General features: G+C 36.8%; 1 protein-coding gene across 4 annotated transcripts in view; it reads left to right on the top strand.

Moving 5' to 3' along the window:
• The window catches only part of ATP8B4 (ATPase phospholipid transporting 8B4 (putative)), a 236,410-nt gene that overhangs the window by 144,616 nt on the left and 74,586 nt on the right, over positions 1-17,208 (top strand). For all 4 annotated transcript variants that reach the window (XM_072808445.1, XM_072808446.1, XM_072808447.1 and 1 more), the window contains 4 exons: positions 2,781-2,939; positions 8,624-8,712; positions 9,507-9,703; positions 15,082-15,290. In XM_072808445.1, the coding sequence (XP_072664546.1) occupies positions 2,781-2,939; positions 8,624-8,712; positions 9,507-9,703; positions 15,082-15,290 (654 nt within the window). The remainder of the gene's footprint in view (positions 1-2,780; positions 2,940-8,623; positions 8,713-9,506; positions 9,704-15,081; positions 15,291-17,208) is intronic.

Raw genomic sequence — 17,208 nt, 5'->3', positions numbered from 1 at the left:
GCTATTTTTCTTAAACTGTTTTCTCATTAATTTTCAAACTGTTTACTGTCTCTAACTTTTCTCTGATACTATTAGCAAAAGGAAGAAGGGTCCTAAAATTTTGCTGTACTATACTTTATGGCTAGGGTATATATTTGGTTGCTTTTAATGTGCTTTAAGCTTCCCACTTTCCCCCGGTGTTCTCAGATCTATTTGTATCTCTTTAGGCCAAACTAAGCCCCCCATGGGGGCTAGGCTATTGGGTCTCCCAATCCTCTTTATCATTATTACCAGGGACACATACCCAATTCTTTCATTCATCTTAGATCTACTCTAGTACTCATCTCATTTCCCAACCTCTCTTTTGAAACCATACGAATTTTTTTCTAACTCTCCAACAAATATGTATTAAGATCCTATTATGTAGGTATGGTAGGTTATGGGGATACAGAAATGAATACAGTGCTCCCTTCAGAGGAAACTAGTCATCTTTTTTTGGGAAAGGGAAGAAAGTTTGGAAGCTTGTGTTTGATGCTAACAAGGCTAAGAAAGGGGAAGCTGAGCACTTTTGAAGACAAAAAATATAGTTTGGCTTTGTTCCCTTCATTTTGTTTTGACCAGGGTCTGTATTTAGTACTTAAATCAGTGGGACCACACTCTTTGAGAAAGGCTGAATTGGGGTTTAGCCTCTAAGAACTAAGGCAGAACCCCTTGGCCCTACTGTCTGTCCCTGTCTAGAACCACACCCTTGGTGTCAGGCCAGAAGTGGATGAGCCTTGGGGCTAGGGAGGAGTGAGCCAACATGTTCAAGGCTGTATTTGTCTCCATGTCAGTTTTTGTTTGCGACAATAAAAATGACCGAATGAGCCTGTTTTTTATGTTCCTTTTGGCAGGGACTGTGTATCATGTTGTTTTTGCCCAAAACACAGTTTTATTTATTTATTTATTTTTTGGTGGCCAAATTCGAAGACTTGAGAAATTGAGTCTTGGATCCAGAAACTGGAATAAGCCTTAAGGGTTGCTATCAACCTGATGTTTTATGTAGATTTTGGTGGTGATTCTCAATCAAGTTTCTCTAAAATTTAGGAATGAAAATTATTGGTAAAGAGATAAGAAAAAATACTAAATTCTTAGAATTTAGAAAAAAATCCCCTTTTCCACAACTTAATTGTCCAAACAACTTGGGCCAGCTGAAATCAGTCTTAATTTACTTTTTAATTTTAGTGATAGGTCATAATGAGAGCAACCAGAATTTAGTCACATCTTCTCTTCATATTAAAAAAAATGACTTTGTACAGGTTATCTGGCCTTGCACACATTCTCCTGCCAGCACTCTCATTTAGTAGTGGATGTCTGGGAAGCTGCCAATGAATACAAGAGTGGGGGCTGTTTATGCAGCACTTTTGTTATAATGGGGGAAATGAAAATGGAATTTGGAAAAAGCAGTCCTGAGAGAGTCCCTCACTCCTTTCTGGCTTTTGTTTTTGTGTTTTTCATGCAAGATCCAATCTTAGTAATCTGGTTGGTCAGGAGTGATCAGGCCATGTGAAAATTGGTTGATGTCACCTCTAAGTGTTTTATGAGGAAAAGATATCATGGTAGGAAGGAAGGGCGTCTATGTGAGAAGCCTGAGTTCAGGTGCTCAGTGAGTGGTGTGACAGAGAATGACAGAGCGTCTCTAGGCTAGGCTGGTCTCTCTTCAGTCAGTGCTGAAGACTTCCTTTTTAATTTTTCAAATGCCATTTTGTATGTTCCAACCTACCATTTTGGCTTTGATTAAATCCATGTATTTTTATTGTTCTTGAGAGGTGCTATTCTCACTCCTGACTTGGGTTTGAGCCCATTTGGATCTACTCACTACCTTGCTTTTTTATTCCTTCCCTTTTTTCCTTTTTCTCTCCCTCTGTCTTTCAAGTCTTGGTACTCATTTCTTATAAAAATTTAACCCCAACCATTTGTAATACAAGTGCATTTAATCTAATAGCTGTATCTTGTGACAGGTCTCTGCAAAATTATTTCTGGTTTCTTTTTCTGTCAAAAGAACCCCCACCCTGAGAGTGTATTTTCTTATTGAAATAATGGAACGAATTGATTTATTGATTTGGAATGGGCACACCCTTAGTCTGGAATGGGCCTGTAATTAAAAAAAACTAGAAATGTCTTCTGGCCAGGTTGGGACAAATTACATGGTAGCTTTGAGAGTCCCCAGAACTCTGCATCCAATCAAGATAAGAAGCATAGAACAGCTGAAAGGAATCACATGCATTCTCGGGCACATGTAGCAAATGTGGCCCAGGTTTCTTGGGGGGTGGGACATAGTAGGACCTCCGAAATTCTGATTATGAGACTAGAAAGACCTGATTAACTTTGGTTGTGAAACTGGAAGTATGCCATCTTAATATGTATGAAAGTTCATAGTAAGAAAAGAGAGACCGAGGAAGAAAAACTTTTAGGACAGTCTCTGCTTTATCTTTTCAGAAATCATTATTACAAACTAGATGTAGAGATGAGTGATTTTTATTTAAGGAAAAAAATCCATGGCTTTCAAGGTTTCTATTCTTATTTGGAAAGTGCAGGAAGCTGTGTTTAAAACACTTGATAGATTTCCATCTTTGTACCGCCCCCCAAGCTTATTTTTCCTAACACAGTCTTGTATACATAACATTGTTCTGTCTAAAAGAGAAGGAAAAATATCCTGTGTATTAGAAGGAAGGTGGTAACACAGTATGGTGGACTGCTAAAGAGAGTTTGAGGTGAGTCACAAACCGATTTTCATTTATTTTTTATTTTTTATTTTACAGGAATTGTTGTCTGTGAGGCGCCTAACAACAAATTAGATAAATTCATGGGAGTTCTCTCCTGGAAGGACAGCAAGCACTCCCTCAACAATGAGAATATAATCCTAAGGGGCTGCATTCTGAGGAACACCAGTTGGTGTTTTGGAATGGTTATTTTTGCAGGTACAGTTGACTGCCCTGGGTCGGTTATGGGGCATCCTTGTCCTGAGTTGTGCATGGGCAGTTTGTACCTCTCTAGGTTGGATGACAATGGTGCTTTTGCTCCACTGAGGTACTGATCTGAGTTGACTGCAGAGGGCAGCACCACTGCTCTGGAAATAGTTTGGGGGAGCACTCGCCCCTCCTGGCCCCTGTGAGGAAACACTGCCATCATGAACTTATTCTTAAGGGTTGCTTGTGCTTTGATTGCTCAGTGGATGCTAGCTAGATACTGTTTAATTTCTTTTTCTTTAACTTCATCTCTATCATTCCCATCATTGTATGTATTAACTAACCTTCCTTTAAAGTAGGGGAAGAATGTGAAAGAAAGCCCCACCCCTAACCCTGCTCCGCTATTAATTTTGTAGTTTACAGGGGTCAGGCAATCCTTTTGAAAGAGCTTTCTTGGAGATCCTGCAATCTTCTGTTTATACTCTGTAACTTCTACCGTTTGTCAGCAGGACAGTGGGTCCTAGAAACCCTGTGCATGACAGAGGTCGGGGAAGGAGGTTGGGAGGAGGGGAGGGTGCCTCTTACTGTTCCTGCTAGCTATTTTTCCTGCCTCTACTTTACAGGCCCAAAGTGGCATTCTCCTGCTTGAGAAGCTTACAGTAGCTCCATTACATAAAGCCACTCAAATTGTACTCATGGCTTCAATTGCCAGCCCTTGATTTTTAAAAATCCTGTCTATTATGACACCAAATTAAGATGTGTTTTTGGGTCTGTTGACTATATGTGCAATCAAAATTGGAATGTTTTTCTTAACTGACTTTCCTCAACAACAACGAATGTTTATTAAAGACTCAGAAGTGTTCCAAACCTAGAAAAGCCCTCCCAATTCTCCCTAAACACTCTCAGCTGTGGGTGTTAGCAAGGCTCTTGCTGCTTGGGGTATTGCCATTGTAAGGACTTCAGAAATCCCTAGAAGTATGGCAGTGTATGGGCTTTTATCTGGGGAGAAATCTGCTTTCATAATTCTCTCACCAGATGCTTTTATTCATTAGGGAAATAAACCTGTGATCACATATTTTATTTCCAGCTTGCTTGCATTAAGGAAAAGAGCTGGGCTTATACATTACCCTCTTTTTATCTTCCCACATTAATGAAAGAGAGACTTCTGGAAGGTATCTTAATGAGAAGGACTGTCCTGGTTTGCTCCCTGTCATCAGAGAAGTCGGGGGGCTTTATCCTAGGAATGAACTAGAGCCCAAAGTTTTGTTTGCATTTTTGTGAACTTGTTTGGAATGACTAATTCAGGACTATGGTTCAGTTACAGAATGTTATGCTAGGACAGATGCTGTGAGCCACTCAGAAGCCAAGTTTTCCTTCATAAGTTTTGCTCTGAGGAAATGCACCTACCTAGAAAGAAGTGGGTGATAAGTTGAACAGGTCTGCCCCCAAGAAGTAATAACAGAAAACTCACAGAATTAGGGTTGGACAGAGCTGGGATCAGATTTGTTTACCAGCTGTAGGATGTTAAGCCTCAGTTACTTAAACTTCCTAAGCTTTAGTTTCTTCTGCTGTAACATGGGGTAATGAGTACATTAGAGAGTCACTATAAAGGCTTAGGGAGACAATGCATATATATGGAAGAGGATGCTTGACAAATGTTACTTTCCTTACTTCCTGGCTTCTTCCATCCAACATCAATTCTGAGTGCATTGTCTGCTCCATAGACTGCACATTGGTCTGATGTACTGCTCTTTGGACCTTGGTAGGCGAGAGTGGGGAACTATCCTCTTTTGTGATATGCCTGGATGTTCTTCATGAGGCAGATATTTGTAAAGCAGAGAATGTCTGCATTGACTTTAGTCTGGGCATGAATATTAATAGAAAACTAGAATAGTGACAGGCAGAGGGATGGTTGGTTTGGTCAGTGTTAGATTTGAACAGATGAGAGTCTCAGAACCCCTGAATTTTAAGAACTCTTAATTTGAGGAACTGGTTCCAGGTGAATGCTTAGACCTTATGAAAGTTACCCAAAATGAATAGTTAATAAACTATTCTTTCTATATTACCTTGGATATAATTATCACTAAGGATTGTGTAAGGAATATAATTGACACAGAAATGGTTTACTTTACTTGTGAGGGTCTAATATACGTTAACAGCTAGGCTATGCCTCCCTGGTAATAGCTTTTCTTTCACCCAAGAGAGGAGGAAGTCTTGTTTCTGAGTAGAGGAGTCTTATTTATTTAAGGAACCCATAGGAGTCAGCACCATTTTGGTGCACAGTAGATTTTTGCTGGATGTCTTCCATTTGCCCCTGCAGATCTACTGTCACCTTTCTTTCACTCTTCTTTCTGCTTGGGAGGCTGATTTGTCAGGTTTACACTATTAAATTTCCTTGAATTTTGATTGATAGTTACGCTCTGTCATTGGGGATCCCTGGAAAGAGATCAAAAGGAGAAAGAACATTGAGATCAAGGTATTTATTCCCCTAGACTTCCTCCCTATGGAGTCACTTCAGGTTGACTAGGTTTCTCAACCTAAAGTCACTCTTTCTTAAAGGCTGGAAACTCTATATGTCCTTTAGGGTCCAGTAACCACTTCCTCCCATCATCCTTCCCTTCTACCTTAGGTAGAGAAACCTTCTGTTTGCTTCTAAGCCTTTGGTTATTTCACCCCCACCAACACTTTTGCAAAGAGTCCCTTTAGAAAAAATTTTTTTCTCCAGTTATCCTTGTTCAGTGCATCATCTATTTCCTGTTTGGAATCTGAGTGAGTCATAGCTTTAAATACACATTAATTGAATGAGTCAGTGAATTAATGAATTAATGGAGTATTTCATATAGTTTTAAAAATGGTGGTAAAGAACAAAGAGATTCTGAGTTAGACGTATCTGGATTTGAATTCTGCTGATACTAGACAAGAAAGCTCAGGCAAGTTAAATACTTTAAGCTTGTTTCATTATTAGTGAATTAAGGATGATAATACCTAATTACTTGGACTGTTTTAAGTATTAGCTGAGATAATAGATGAAAAGCACATATGCACATTGCTTAAGACATATCAGGTGCTTAATAGATTTATTAAATGGTTGTTTATTGAGTGCCTACTATGTGATAGATACTATACTTCTTATTCATTCCTGATTAAGAATGTGAGCAAAAACAAATGCTGTCCATTCACTCATGTGGTTTTGACTCTGGTAGGAGTAAGAGAACTTAATCTCAGATAATTATAGTAATGAATATATAATCTCAAACTGAGATAAGTACTCTTAAAAAAAAAAAAAAAGAACATGGGCTCACAAGAGATATAATGGAGGGATATGAGAGAAGGAGCAAGCTAGTTAAAAGTCACATTGTGACAAAGGCCCTGGGCCAGGACTGAGGATGGTGAGGTAAAAAACTTCAGAAGGCCAGTATGAGGTAGGAGAACATGGAGGATATAGTTGAATATGTTACTGGAGATGTAGTTAGGACTTAGATCATCCAAGGACCTTGTGGTCTGTATCCAGAACTTTGGTCTTTATCCTAAGAACATTGGGAAGCCATTGTAAGTTTTTCAAACAGATGGTATGTGTGTATATGTGTGAAATCTGAAAAGATCCTTATTGCCTACAGTATTTGTAAAGTTGGTAAATAGTAGGTTCCTGTAAGAGTGTATGATTGGGGTTGGGGAGGAGAAAAATATTCATTAAAGTTGGGAGCAGAGTGGATGCAGGGAGACAAAGCTACTAGACTTTTACCATAGTCCAATTGAGAGAAAATGGTACTTTGGCCTAGGGTGGGAGTCATGGAGATAGACTAGAATCCTAGGCTTCTCTCAGCTTTCACAACTGGATGGAGGGTGGTGCCATTCATTGGCGCAGGGAACCCTAGGGGAAGATCACAAGCTGGGCTGGGCCAGGGCTCTTGAGGGGCCTTAGAAGAATCTAGATGAAGATGACATATAGGTGATTAAATATATGATTTTAGAGTTCAGAGGAGCAGTCTGTGCTGGAAATTTACATGTGGTCTATAGATGGTAATTGGAGCTGTGGTCTTAGATGAGATTTCTCAGGCAAAATGGATTCAGAAAACAAGAGAAGATGGCCTATGCCTGAGTGAGTGTTAAGGAATCGCGGTGCTTAGTGGCTATGTAGAGAGAGGTGAGCATCTCGGAAGAAAAGGATTTCACAAAGAGGTTGGAGAAAAAGCAGAACATTGTATTACAGCTGCTAAGGGAAGAGTGTGTTTCAAAAGGATGGAATAGTCATTGTCAACAGCTGCTGACAGGTCAAAGAAGGCATGGAGGGTATTGATGATAATACTAGATCTGAAACTAGGTCGAGTAATAAGTAGGAGATGAGGAAACAAAAGCTGCAGAAAATTCAAGGGGAAGAAGAGATGTGTGAATCAGTATCTATAGATATATTTAAATAAATGCTTAAAAGCCTCTTAAGTGTATTCTTTGCTGCTCTGTGTGTATATATGCATAAGAAATATATATTTTTTATCACAAAACTGGTCTGTCAGCATTTTCGCTTTTACTAATCACAAACTTTATTTGCTGTTTGTGATCTTTACTATACAAGAAATACTTCCCACCCTCAGTATCCATATGATTTTAATAAACAATTCTGAGAAAATGTGGGTGGTCTCCTTTACAAAGAAGTAGTTGGGAATAGGACACTGGGGTACAATTTCCAACTCCAGATTGAATTTTATGAGACCCTAATTTTTGCTCCCATTTGTCTTTTAAGTACATGAAAGTCTTCTAAGGATGTGCCCATTTTTCCCTTTTTTTTTTTTAACTTTTCCTAACTTTTAGAATGGCATAAAATTTTATGTGTGCCTCTCTCCTTTAATTCTTTTAATTCTCCTTTCTCCTATATTCAGTGGCTACATAGATTGATGATAATAATGGGAAGACTATGTAGAGATGACCACTAGAGGTATCAGATATAATTAAAGCTTAATTGCTTCCATTTAGCATCTTCTCTGTCCACTCAGAATTTCCTTAGCAGTATATTCTACTATTCTCTTTTGTTAATCATTTAGCTGTCTACCTCTAAAGCAGTTAGTGATATTCTTAGAATTATTTGAGCAAGAGACTTAGGAAATATGAGTTAATGTATTTACCTGAAATAAAGCTAATGTAAGATTTAAGACAATTCTTGCCCTTACAAAAAGTGTATATTACACACACAGCATGCAATACACAATAAAGGTTTAACTTACTTGCTGATGTATTATTCACAGTTATTCTAGTTAAAGGCATCTCAGATCTTTTTGGGAAACAGATCCAGAATTTGATTTCTGATTTCAACTTTCCATTTTTGGTCTCAGTGTTCTGAATTGTGTTTACTACTGCATTCTTTTTAACATCCCAAGTTATTCCTCACTTTGTTACCTTTCACTCCTTCAACTACAAGCAATCCATACGGAGCTTTTTGAAAAATAGCATTTTTCAAACCTTTCAGCTATAGGTTCTATCTGGGTTTGTCTTATTCTAAGGAGACTAATTCTCTTGTAGTCTCCAGGGTTGTTGTTAAGCTACCACTTGAAATTCGTGTACAACTTAATCATGGCCCCTGTTCTTAATAGAAATTATATTATTTTGAGAAACAGGAACATTTGACATGTTAAGAAATAATAATAATGATAATAATAATACATCATCAAATCATTTTAAAGTTGCTATTTAATTTTTTTTGGCAGGTCCTGACACTAAATTAATACAGAACAGTGGTAAGACAAAGCTTAAGAGGACAAGCATTGATAGACTGCTGAATACTCTAGTTCTATGGGTAAGATACTATAATAAAATTAGGTGTAATCACTAGTCATTGTTATCTTAATATATTTCTCATATTTTGCTGTGAATTCTTTCAGATATCTTTATTCTCCTTGTGGAATCTGTATTTGGGGATTTGTATCTGGAGCCCAGTTATATTGCCCTCTACTTTCTAGATTGATTTCTCAACCACTGGTAGAATTTCTCATGAGAGGTAGGGTAGTGCTTATGGAGGCAGTCATGGTCTTGGAATTCCATGTGTTCATTTTTAAGAAAGAAAACATAATTTTTAAGGTAGTTTGGTCCCTTTGTTATCTTACCTTTGCTTACATCCTCTCTATATTACTTATGGATGGAGCTGGCTTCACAGGACGGTGACTTGTGCAATTATACAGATTGCCCACTCAGAAGAGCCCCATGCTTGGCTTATTGATTTGGTGTTGCCATGTAGAAATTATCAGTAATTTTTGAACAAGATGTCCTGTATTTTCATTTTGCACTGGGCTCCACAAATTGTGTAGCTGTTTCTGCTTATTAATCTTCTAAGGCCCAGGTCACAGTTTTCCTCCTTTATGAAAGCTTCTAAAATCTTCTTAGCCCAGGATTATCTCTTTCCTCTGAATTTTTTTTCTCTTCTACATTTTTTGAAATGATTTTTTTCTACCATCCATTTACCAAGAACAGTTGACTATCCCTTGCATCCTACCCTTTTGTCAGTTAATCTTATGCCTTCTCATGTTGTGCATCTGACTGTGTTAACTGACTTTTGTGTAATATTGCTTAACCAGACTTGTACTCTCATTTCAGATTTTTGGGTTTCTGGTATGCTTGGGAATTATTCTTGCAATAGGAAATTCAATCTGGGAGAATCAAGTTGGAGACCAATTCAGAACTTTCCTCTTTTGGAAGGAAGGAATGAAGAACCCTGTGTTCTCAGGATTCTTAACATTTTGGTCATATATTATTATTCTCAATACAGTTGTACCCATTTCACTATATGTGAGGTAAGATGAGAGTTTATATTTTAGATAAGCCACTTTGTCAAAAGACTTTGCTGTGCATGATCATGGTCTGTAATCATTTTTGTTTAAAATTACAACAGTGAGGTAGATGTCTTGCTCTAACTGCTTATGATCTGCTACATCTGTTACAAATGAGGCAACTAAACTGCTTAATCTGTTTAACTTTTGCATTTTCAATTATAATAAATGCATTTTATTTTCTTCTTGATTTGATTCGGTTTCTTAGGAATGTTATTCTTTGGAATACATGGACTACAGTATCTCATACAACCCGATCAGTTAGAATTGGGTTGATATTGGGTAAGAAGCAGAAGAATATTTGGGGAGATCTATTGTGATGATGCCTCCCTGTTACTAGTCTGTCTCCAGATACCTGGATTTGCATTCTATTCTACCACTGAGTAGCTCCATAACCTTGGGCAAGTTATTTCACCTTTCAGTGCCTCAGTTTCCAATTTTAAAAGTAATGAAATACTTAATAGGATTCTCTGAAGAGTAAACAGACTGTAAAGCTTTTAAAAGAATGTCTGACACATTGAAAGAGCTTAATGAATGTTAAATTTTCCTATTATTAGTAACTATCAGATAAAGAAGTTGAAATATATAGTTGGTAGTACTTGTCCATTGTTAGATAAGAAGTATGAATTGTAACTCCCACTGCAACACGATCTGTCATTTCTAGATTTGGTCTCACAAATTAGAGCTAAAATGATCTCCCTCTCTCTGTCTCTACACACACACACACACACACACACACACACCCCACACACATGTCTTTATATGCACATATGTATGTATATTTATGTGTATTTGATAAGGCTTAGAAGTTGGCCCTATAGTGTATACCTGAGATATTTTTTATCCTAATCCTACCAAGACTGAGCCAGACAATCGCAAAGACACTGGAGCCAAGATGAGACTTGGTTGTTTGACATTCCTCATCACCAGTATTTTAACAATACAAAAAAAGTTACCAGCTCTAAATCCCCACTAATTTTTACAAGCTTCTATTTCTCTCTTTCCAAAATCCTAACTATGATGAAGCAAGGGAAGTTCAATGCACAAATCCACCCTTGTTTTGGATAGCAGTCAGGAAACTGAAATGTCAAGTTGTGGGAAATTGACTTGAAGTAGTGGCATGTGGCCACAACACCACAAATTGCTCTGAGCCTTCTGGGGCTGTGGTCAGATCAGGCTCTATTTAAACTGTATCCTACTGGCTCATCTTTGATTCTGAGGACCTCTCATGCTTGTATTCAGTTTTAAAGTCTGTAGTAAATCCTGCTCTTTGCCAGAAGAGCTATGGTCAGCTTTTATAGCTTGCCTTTTATGTCCTAAATGAACAATAAATGCTCATAGTGGCTTACCATCTGCACATGTGCAGTTTCATATGTCCTCACGAAGGAAGTATATTCTGTGTATACTCTTTCTTTGAAGTGCATTGTCATTTTTCATTTAATGCTTTGAAAGATTGATGTTGTAGAGGTCAAGGCTAGCTTCCTAGTTTAACCCATTCCTTTTTCTCTTACTGTGTCCCCTGCGGTGGTGAAAAGATAACCCAATTGGAATAATCTAAACCCAGATTCTGGTCTTGGCATGACCACGAATAACTTTATGACCTTGAAGAAAGCATTTAGCTTCTCTGTGGCTTAGTTTGCCTATGAACCATGTACTGATCAGTAAAATGGCAGGAGTAAAATAATTGGTTTCTGAGTTCCTTTTGGTGCCAAATGATACCACCTTACTCCAGATAACATTTTATATATTATTGAAAGTGCTTTCATATACTTTACCTTACTTATGTTTCCCAACAACCTGATGAAGTAGTTATTGCCCAACTTCTTTCAGAAATGAGATGATTTGCTCAGGCTCATGGGGCTAATTAGGGATAGAACCAGCATCCGAACTCAAGTCTTCTGACACCTGGTACAGTGTTTTTCCTCCCTCCCTAAGCTGTGTCTGGTTTATTACTCAGTGAAGACATCAAGAGAAAAAAAAAAGGAGTGTAGAGTTCTGTATGTGTTTGGTAAGGCATAGTAATGGTGAGGGTAAATGTGAACTTTCCCCTTACCAAACAAGAGCAATGACTCTGATCTCAACATGAGGGGAAGAGCATTCCAAGGAATTTCTGGTTGCTCAATCCTAAAGCCTGAGACATAAGAAGAGAACCTCTAGGTATTTCTGTTTGGAGAGAAAGTCTTTTGTAAAAGCTTCCTCTAGGTTTTCAAGTAGGTACAAAGAATAAATTAGGACTATATGTCAGTTGAGGATAAAAAGTGTTGAATTTGCTTTGAATGGTTAACAATTCCACGTGAGCAAAGGATGTTGTTGTTTATAGAATATTTATATGCTGCCAGTTTATCTGTAGTATTCAAGCATACTCAGCTACTTTTTTTCAATACATCATCATAAGAAATGCAGCCATGTACTCCCAAGGAATTAGATTTTGGGTGTCTTTTTTTCCAAAGCAAAAGAAGCTCATTTCTACATCGCTTGTTTAGCCACAGAATTAGGCAGAAACATAAGCCCTGCTCTTTGAGCAGTCAGACAGAAAACACTAAGCACTTGATGATGCTAATTCTGAACATTTGTCTCCTTTTCTCTGCTATTATAAGACAGAGAGCTGAATGTACCACTATGACTCTCCTAAATCTTCTTTCCCAAACAAAAAGGATATCCTTCCTCTCTACAGACTATTTTAAGATCTAAGAATTCAAATTAATTTACAATACTTCCATTGGTTTGAAGTGTAATACAGAAAGATCAAATGTTGTTCCATTTATTATGCTTTGAGTTTTCAGTGACCTATCTCACTTTCAGATAGATGAAAGCTTCAAATCGCTTATACAGCTAACTGCATAATGCCGTTCTTAAGGTCAGGTCTGCATTGGCTTTACCAAATGCCTGAATTCTTGTTTTGGCTCTGTGGTTAATTATTTGTGTGACCTTGGGTTAGTCACTTACCTTATAGGTCTTAATGTCCTTACTGGTGAAATTAGGGAATAGAAGGTCAGGATTCATTCATTCAACAATAACAGATTGTATATGACAGGTAAAGCACTGTGCCTGGTCTACTGTAAGTGCTAATGTTTTTTGAGTGAATGGAATAAGGAAAACAAAGCTGATATAGAAAAGCTAGCAAAGAATTTGCAAGGAAGTGTGTGTGTGGAGGAAACAAATGTAGAATATGACCTATTTATTTCTATATTGTAGGATTCTACAGAGTTATAGTGTGATTTTTTTTAGTTTTTTAGTTAGGTGAAAAAAACAATTTAACAATTTAAATTGTTCGAAAATGAACTGGCATCATACCATTTTGGGGGAGGGAAATAATAGGAGCACAGAATGCGATGCCTAGAAAGGATTTGGTATCATCTTTTGTCATCAAGGAGACAAATGTTCAGAGTTAGCATAATCAGACAACTGTTAACGTTCTCACTTTATAGGTGAGAAAACCAAGGCTTAATTCCCATTAAGGTCAGAAATAAGCCATAGGTCCCTGCTATTGTCATTACTGTGTTATACTCTTCTGGATGACTTTGTTAGTGTACTAAGACAGGTAGCCAAAATATCAATGGACAGAAGACATGAACCTGAAACTGTAATAACCCATATTAGAAAGAAAGAGCATAGACAATGTGATTATAGACCTAGGAAATCCTAAAGAATAATTCTGTGAGGCTCTTAGTAAGATAATTCAGTTAAATGTCTGATTTTGTGACATAATAGCATTTTTTAATATTAGAAAAAGCTTTTAATATTCAAAGAGCTCTCCTTTAGTGCAAAAATAATTTAAACAGTGATCTGTCAATGAAAAGGTACAATGTCCAGAAACACATCTATCAAGCTATGGTGTGGACCTATCTGAAAAACAAAGCCAAATCAAAACTAAAACTAAATCTCTTTACCAATAGAAGTACTTTTCAAAATTGAATTACTGGAAAGATATATTCTTCTCCTTGAAGTTGCATTTATATATTAAAATACCAGTTCTTTTCCAGTAATTGCAAGTTTAATGTAGACTTAATTTAAGTCTCAAATAAGTTTTATGAGAAAGCTGATATATTAATCCTAAAGTTTGCTTAAATGAAAACATTGATTCTATCAGCAAGAATAAAGGAGTGATTACAGCTAAGAATTGTTAAAAAAAAAAGGAGAATAAGCATTCTTTTATATCCTCCCAGATATTGCCAAATTTTATAAAACTGCAATAAGGAAAATGAAAGGTGCATTAAATGACATATTAAGGAATAAAGCTAAAATCCTAAAGTAGATTCTAGTGAGGAAAATAATTTATATGTGACATGGAAGCATCCCAACATAGTAAAGAAAGGATTTGTTGTTCAATAAAGGGTGATGAAAAAGCCTCGTAAAAATTAAAATTAGCATCTCATACATACATCATAGTTATAAAAATTCCAACTGTGATAAGGAATTAAATGTGGAAAATTCAGTAAATAGCTAGGAGAAAAATATAGATGTCTGTATATATAATCTTGGCATAGAGAAAATCTATCCAAGTAAAATTCCCAAAACAGAAACTATAAACTATTGGTAAATTTGATCAGTTAAAAAGAAAACTTCTTCCTGTCAAAAATAATGTAAACAAAACTAAAAGACAAGTGATAGGTTGGTAACATTTGTATGATATATATGCGTATATATTATATATAGTAAATGATAATTTTCAGTAATCTGCAGAAACTGACATTGTTAATCGTTTTGGAAATTGATTTAGCCTTACATATGACAAAGATTTTAAAAGTTCATACCTTTGGCCACAGAAATTCCACTTCTAGAGTTTGAAAGTCATAAGTTACCACTGGATCATGAGACAGTGCTCTTTTTCTAGCAAAGGGGCAAAGTAATATAACAACAGTGATTACTATATTGAGATTTACTCAGTATCTGTTATGGTTTGCTTAGTGCTTTACAGGGATACTGCTTCTACCTCTTTTGGCAAAGTGAAGCCACATCAAATAATGTGTTAGAAAGCCCTCAATACCACATCTCTTTAGATCTTCTTTCTGACAAACATCTTTAATCATAGTTTCTCCTAAAATATAAGAGAAATGTCAACTTAGTCTATACAAGAAATCTCCACTGGGCCTGTTTAATATAAATGGTGAGTCATGGAGCACTCCCCAAGATTTTATGCAAAGTCAGTCTATTTTTTCATGGAGTTACAGGTTTATGATCCAACTCTGCTGAGATGCTTCTGAAGGTCACTAGGACCTGGGGACAGAGCATCCACATTTTCCCCTATACTCAGAAGACTTTGATTGACTTCTTACTTTGGAAAGCTTTGTGTGTTTTGAAGTTGATGGAGCATTTCTTTTTCTCCATTTTCGTGGATGAAGTATGGAAGTAATTCGTTTGGGACACAGTTATTTTATAAACTGGGATCGGCGGATGTATTACTCTGGAAAATCCACACCTGCGGAAGCTCGGACAACCACTCTCAATGAAGAACTGGGCCAGATTGAATACATTTTCTCCGACAAAACAGGAACCCTTACTCAAAATATCATGACTTTTAAAAAATGTTCCATTAATGGGAAAATCTATGGTAAGAGAAATAGTTTCTCTTTCTTATTGTTAGTAGTCCTTAAAAACATAAGCAATCCTATTTTAAGAAACCAAACCATTTATTGCGGGCCTTCTTATTAATATGGGTACCACCAGCATCTAACACAGTGCTCGGTATATAATAAACACTCACTAAATATTTGTTCAATGAATGTTGAATAATTTAGATGAAATTTTGGATTTGTTACCATTCATGGGTAGAGATAGGGGTTAGATATGATATTGTCTGAGGTTCCTTTTGGTGTTCCAACTTGTGTGATTGTGCTCTGTGGTGTTAATAGACCCATATCCCCGGGAGGACAAATTCTTGGTTAACTTGAATTAGCTCAGTAAAAGCAGTGTTTCATACTTGCTTCCTAATAGCTCTGGAATTGATGTTAGGGTCTGTATTTGTAAGAATTCACAATTCATTCCTAAGAATTCACACAGCACAGGGCTACTTTGAGTGGCCAGACAAGCTATTTCATTAATATCTAATTCTTGTTTATTTGCTTTTTGTCAGGATATTTGCTCTGTATTAGGATTTTCAGGCATTCTATTTATATGTGACCCTTGTCACCCTGATTTTGGCCAGTTAGCAGACAGTTCTTTTGCTGAAAGCATTGGAGCTCAGCAGAAGGTTTCTGTTGGGTATCTCTGGATTCCTGATCTCGCTTCACTGGACTCTGAGTGCCCAGATTTTTAGTACAGAAATCTCAAGAAGCATCAGACAGAGGGAAAACTTCCCTTTGTCTCCTGATTAGAAAGTTCACACATTGCCAAATATTTTAAAGTAAGATTTGATCTTGAACAGAATTAAGAAATATAAGAAGTTGATTTTTGTACTCTCCTGCCTTTTGACATCCCTTTGTTACTCTGAACCCTATAAACTACCTCTCCTCTGCTCGACCTCCCCCGTTTCTTGGAGTGAACCAGATAATTCTCAACCTGGATTTCCATAAGCCCACAGGTTACATTGTGCACTTCCCATATTACTATTATAATTACTCATAGGTAAAATATTTGCTCTAAAATTTCCTTTTGACATTATTTTCAGAGGCTTTCTAAAAATACTAGCTTAACCCAAAGAGTAGTTTAAATGGGAAATTTTTAGAGTATTAGAGATATTTTTAATTTGGAGGACCTTTTGGATTCTTTTTGTAATGGCACATATTGATAATAATAATATCACTTCTAGGAAATGATGCTATGGAAATTATCAGACACGTGGACCAGGATTTATTTGTAGTGATGTTTGTCACAGGAGTATTTTTAGAGGAGGCCCTTGATTTTCACAAAGTATGTATATCCCCAGATCTTTGCAAATTTCCAGATCCCATATGGCTTGTAATTTCCGTAGTAAAATACAGAACTGAAAACTTTAACTAAACCCTTTAGATCCTTACTCTAAATACCATTATAATTTATAATGCATTTATGATGTCATTAAAATATATGCTTACTAAGGCAATCACAGAATGTTTAACAGTCACATTTTCTTGTTTTCCTATAGGTTATTCTTGTTTATATCATAGATCTAGCCTTGGGAAAATTTGGCATTCCCTTCTGATTTATGTAAATCTTCTAGCTCAGAACTTTTATTTTCTTTGACTTCTTTAACTTTTCTTCCCTTCCATCATCAGTTTTATAAGCACTGTTCCTTGCGCAGAGAGTGGGGGCACATTTTACAAGAAAGCACAACTTTATTTCTATCAGTTATGAGTTACTGCCTATGGCACAATGACTGGAGCATAAGGCCAGTGAGTTTGTGTTTGAGATTTAAATTCCAGAAAGATGGTGAGTTTCATTCCCTGGCTCAGAGACTCTGCCCACTCAGCAGTCACACAGTGGTCCAGGTTTAGTCCAGTGCTCCAGAAAAACAGCAAATACCTAATTCATCAGGGGCTTTTCTTGGTTAT

This window comes from Canis lupus, chromosome 32 (assembly GCF_048164855.1).
Source record: "Canis lupus baileyi chromosome 32, mCanLup2.hap1, whole genome shotgun sequence".
Classification (NCBI taxonomy): domain Eukaryota; kingdom Metazoa; phylum Chordata; class Mammalia; order Carnivora; family Canidae; genus Canis; species Canis lupus.
Note: the sequence above shows the minus strand (reverse complement) of the source record. Positions and strands in the feature narration are given on the sequence as shown.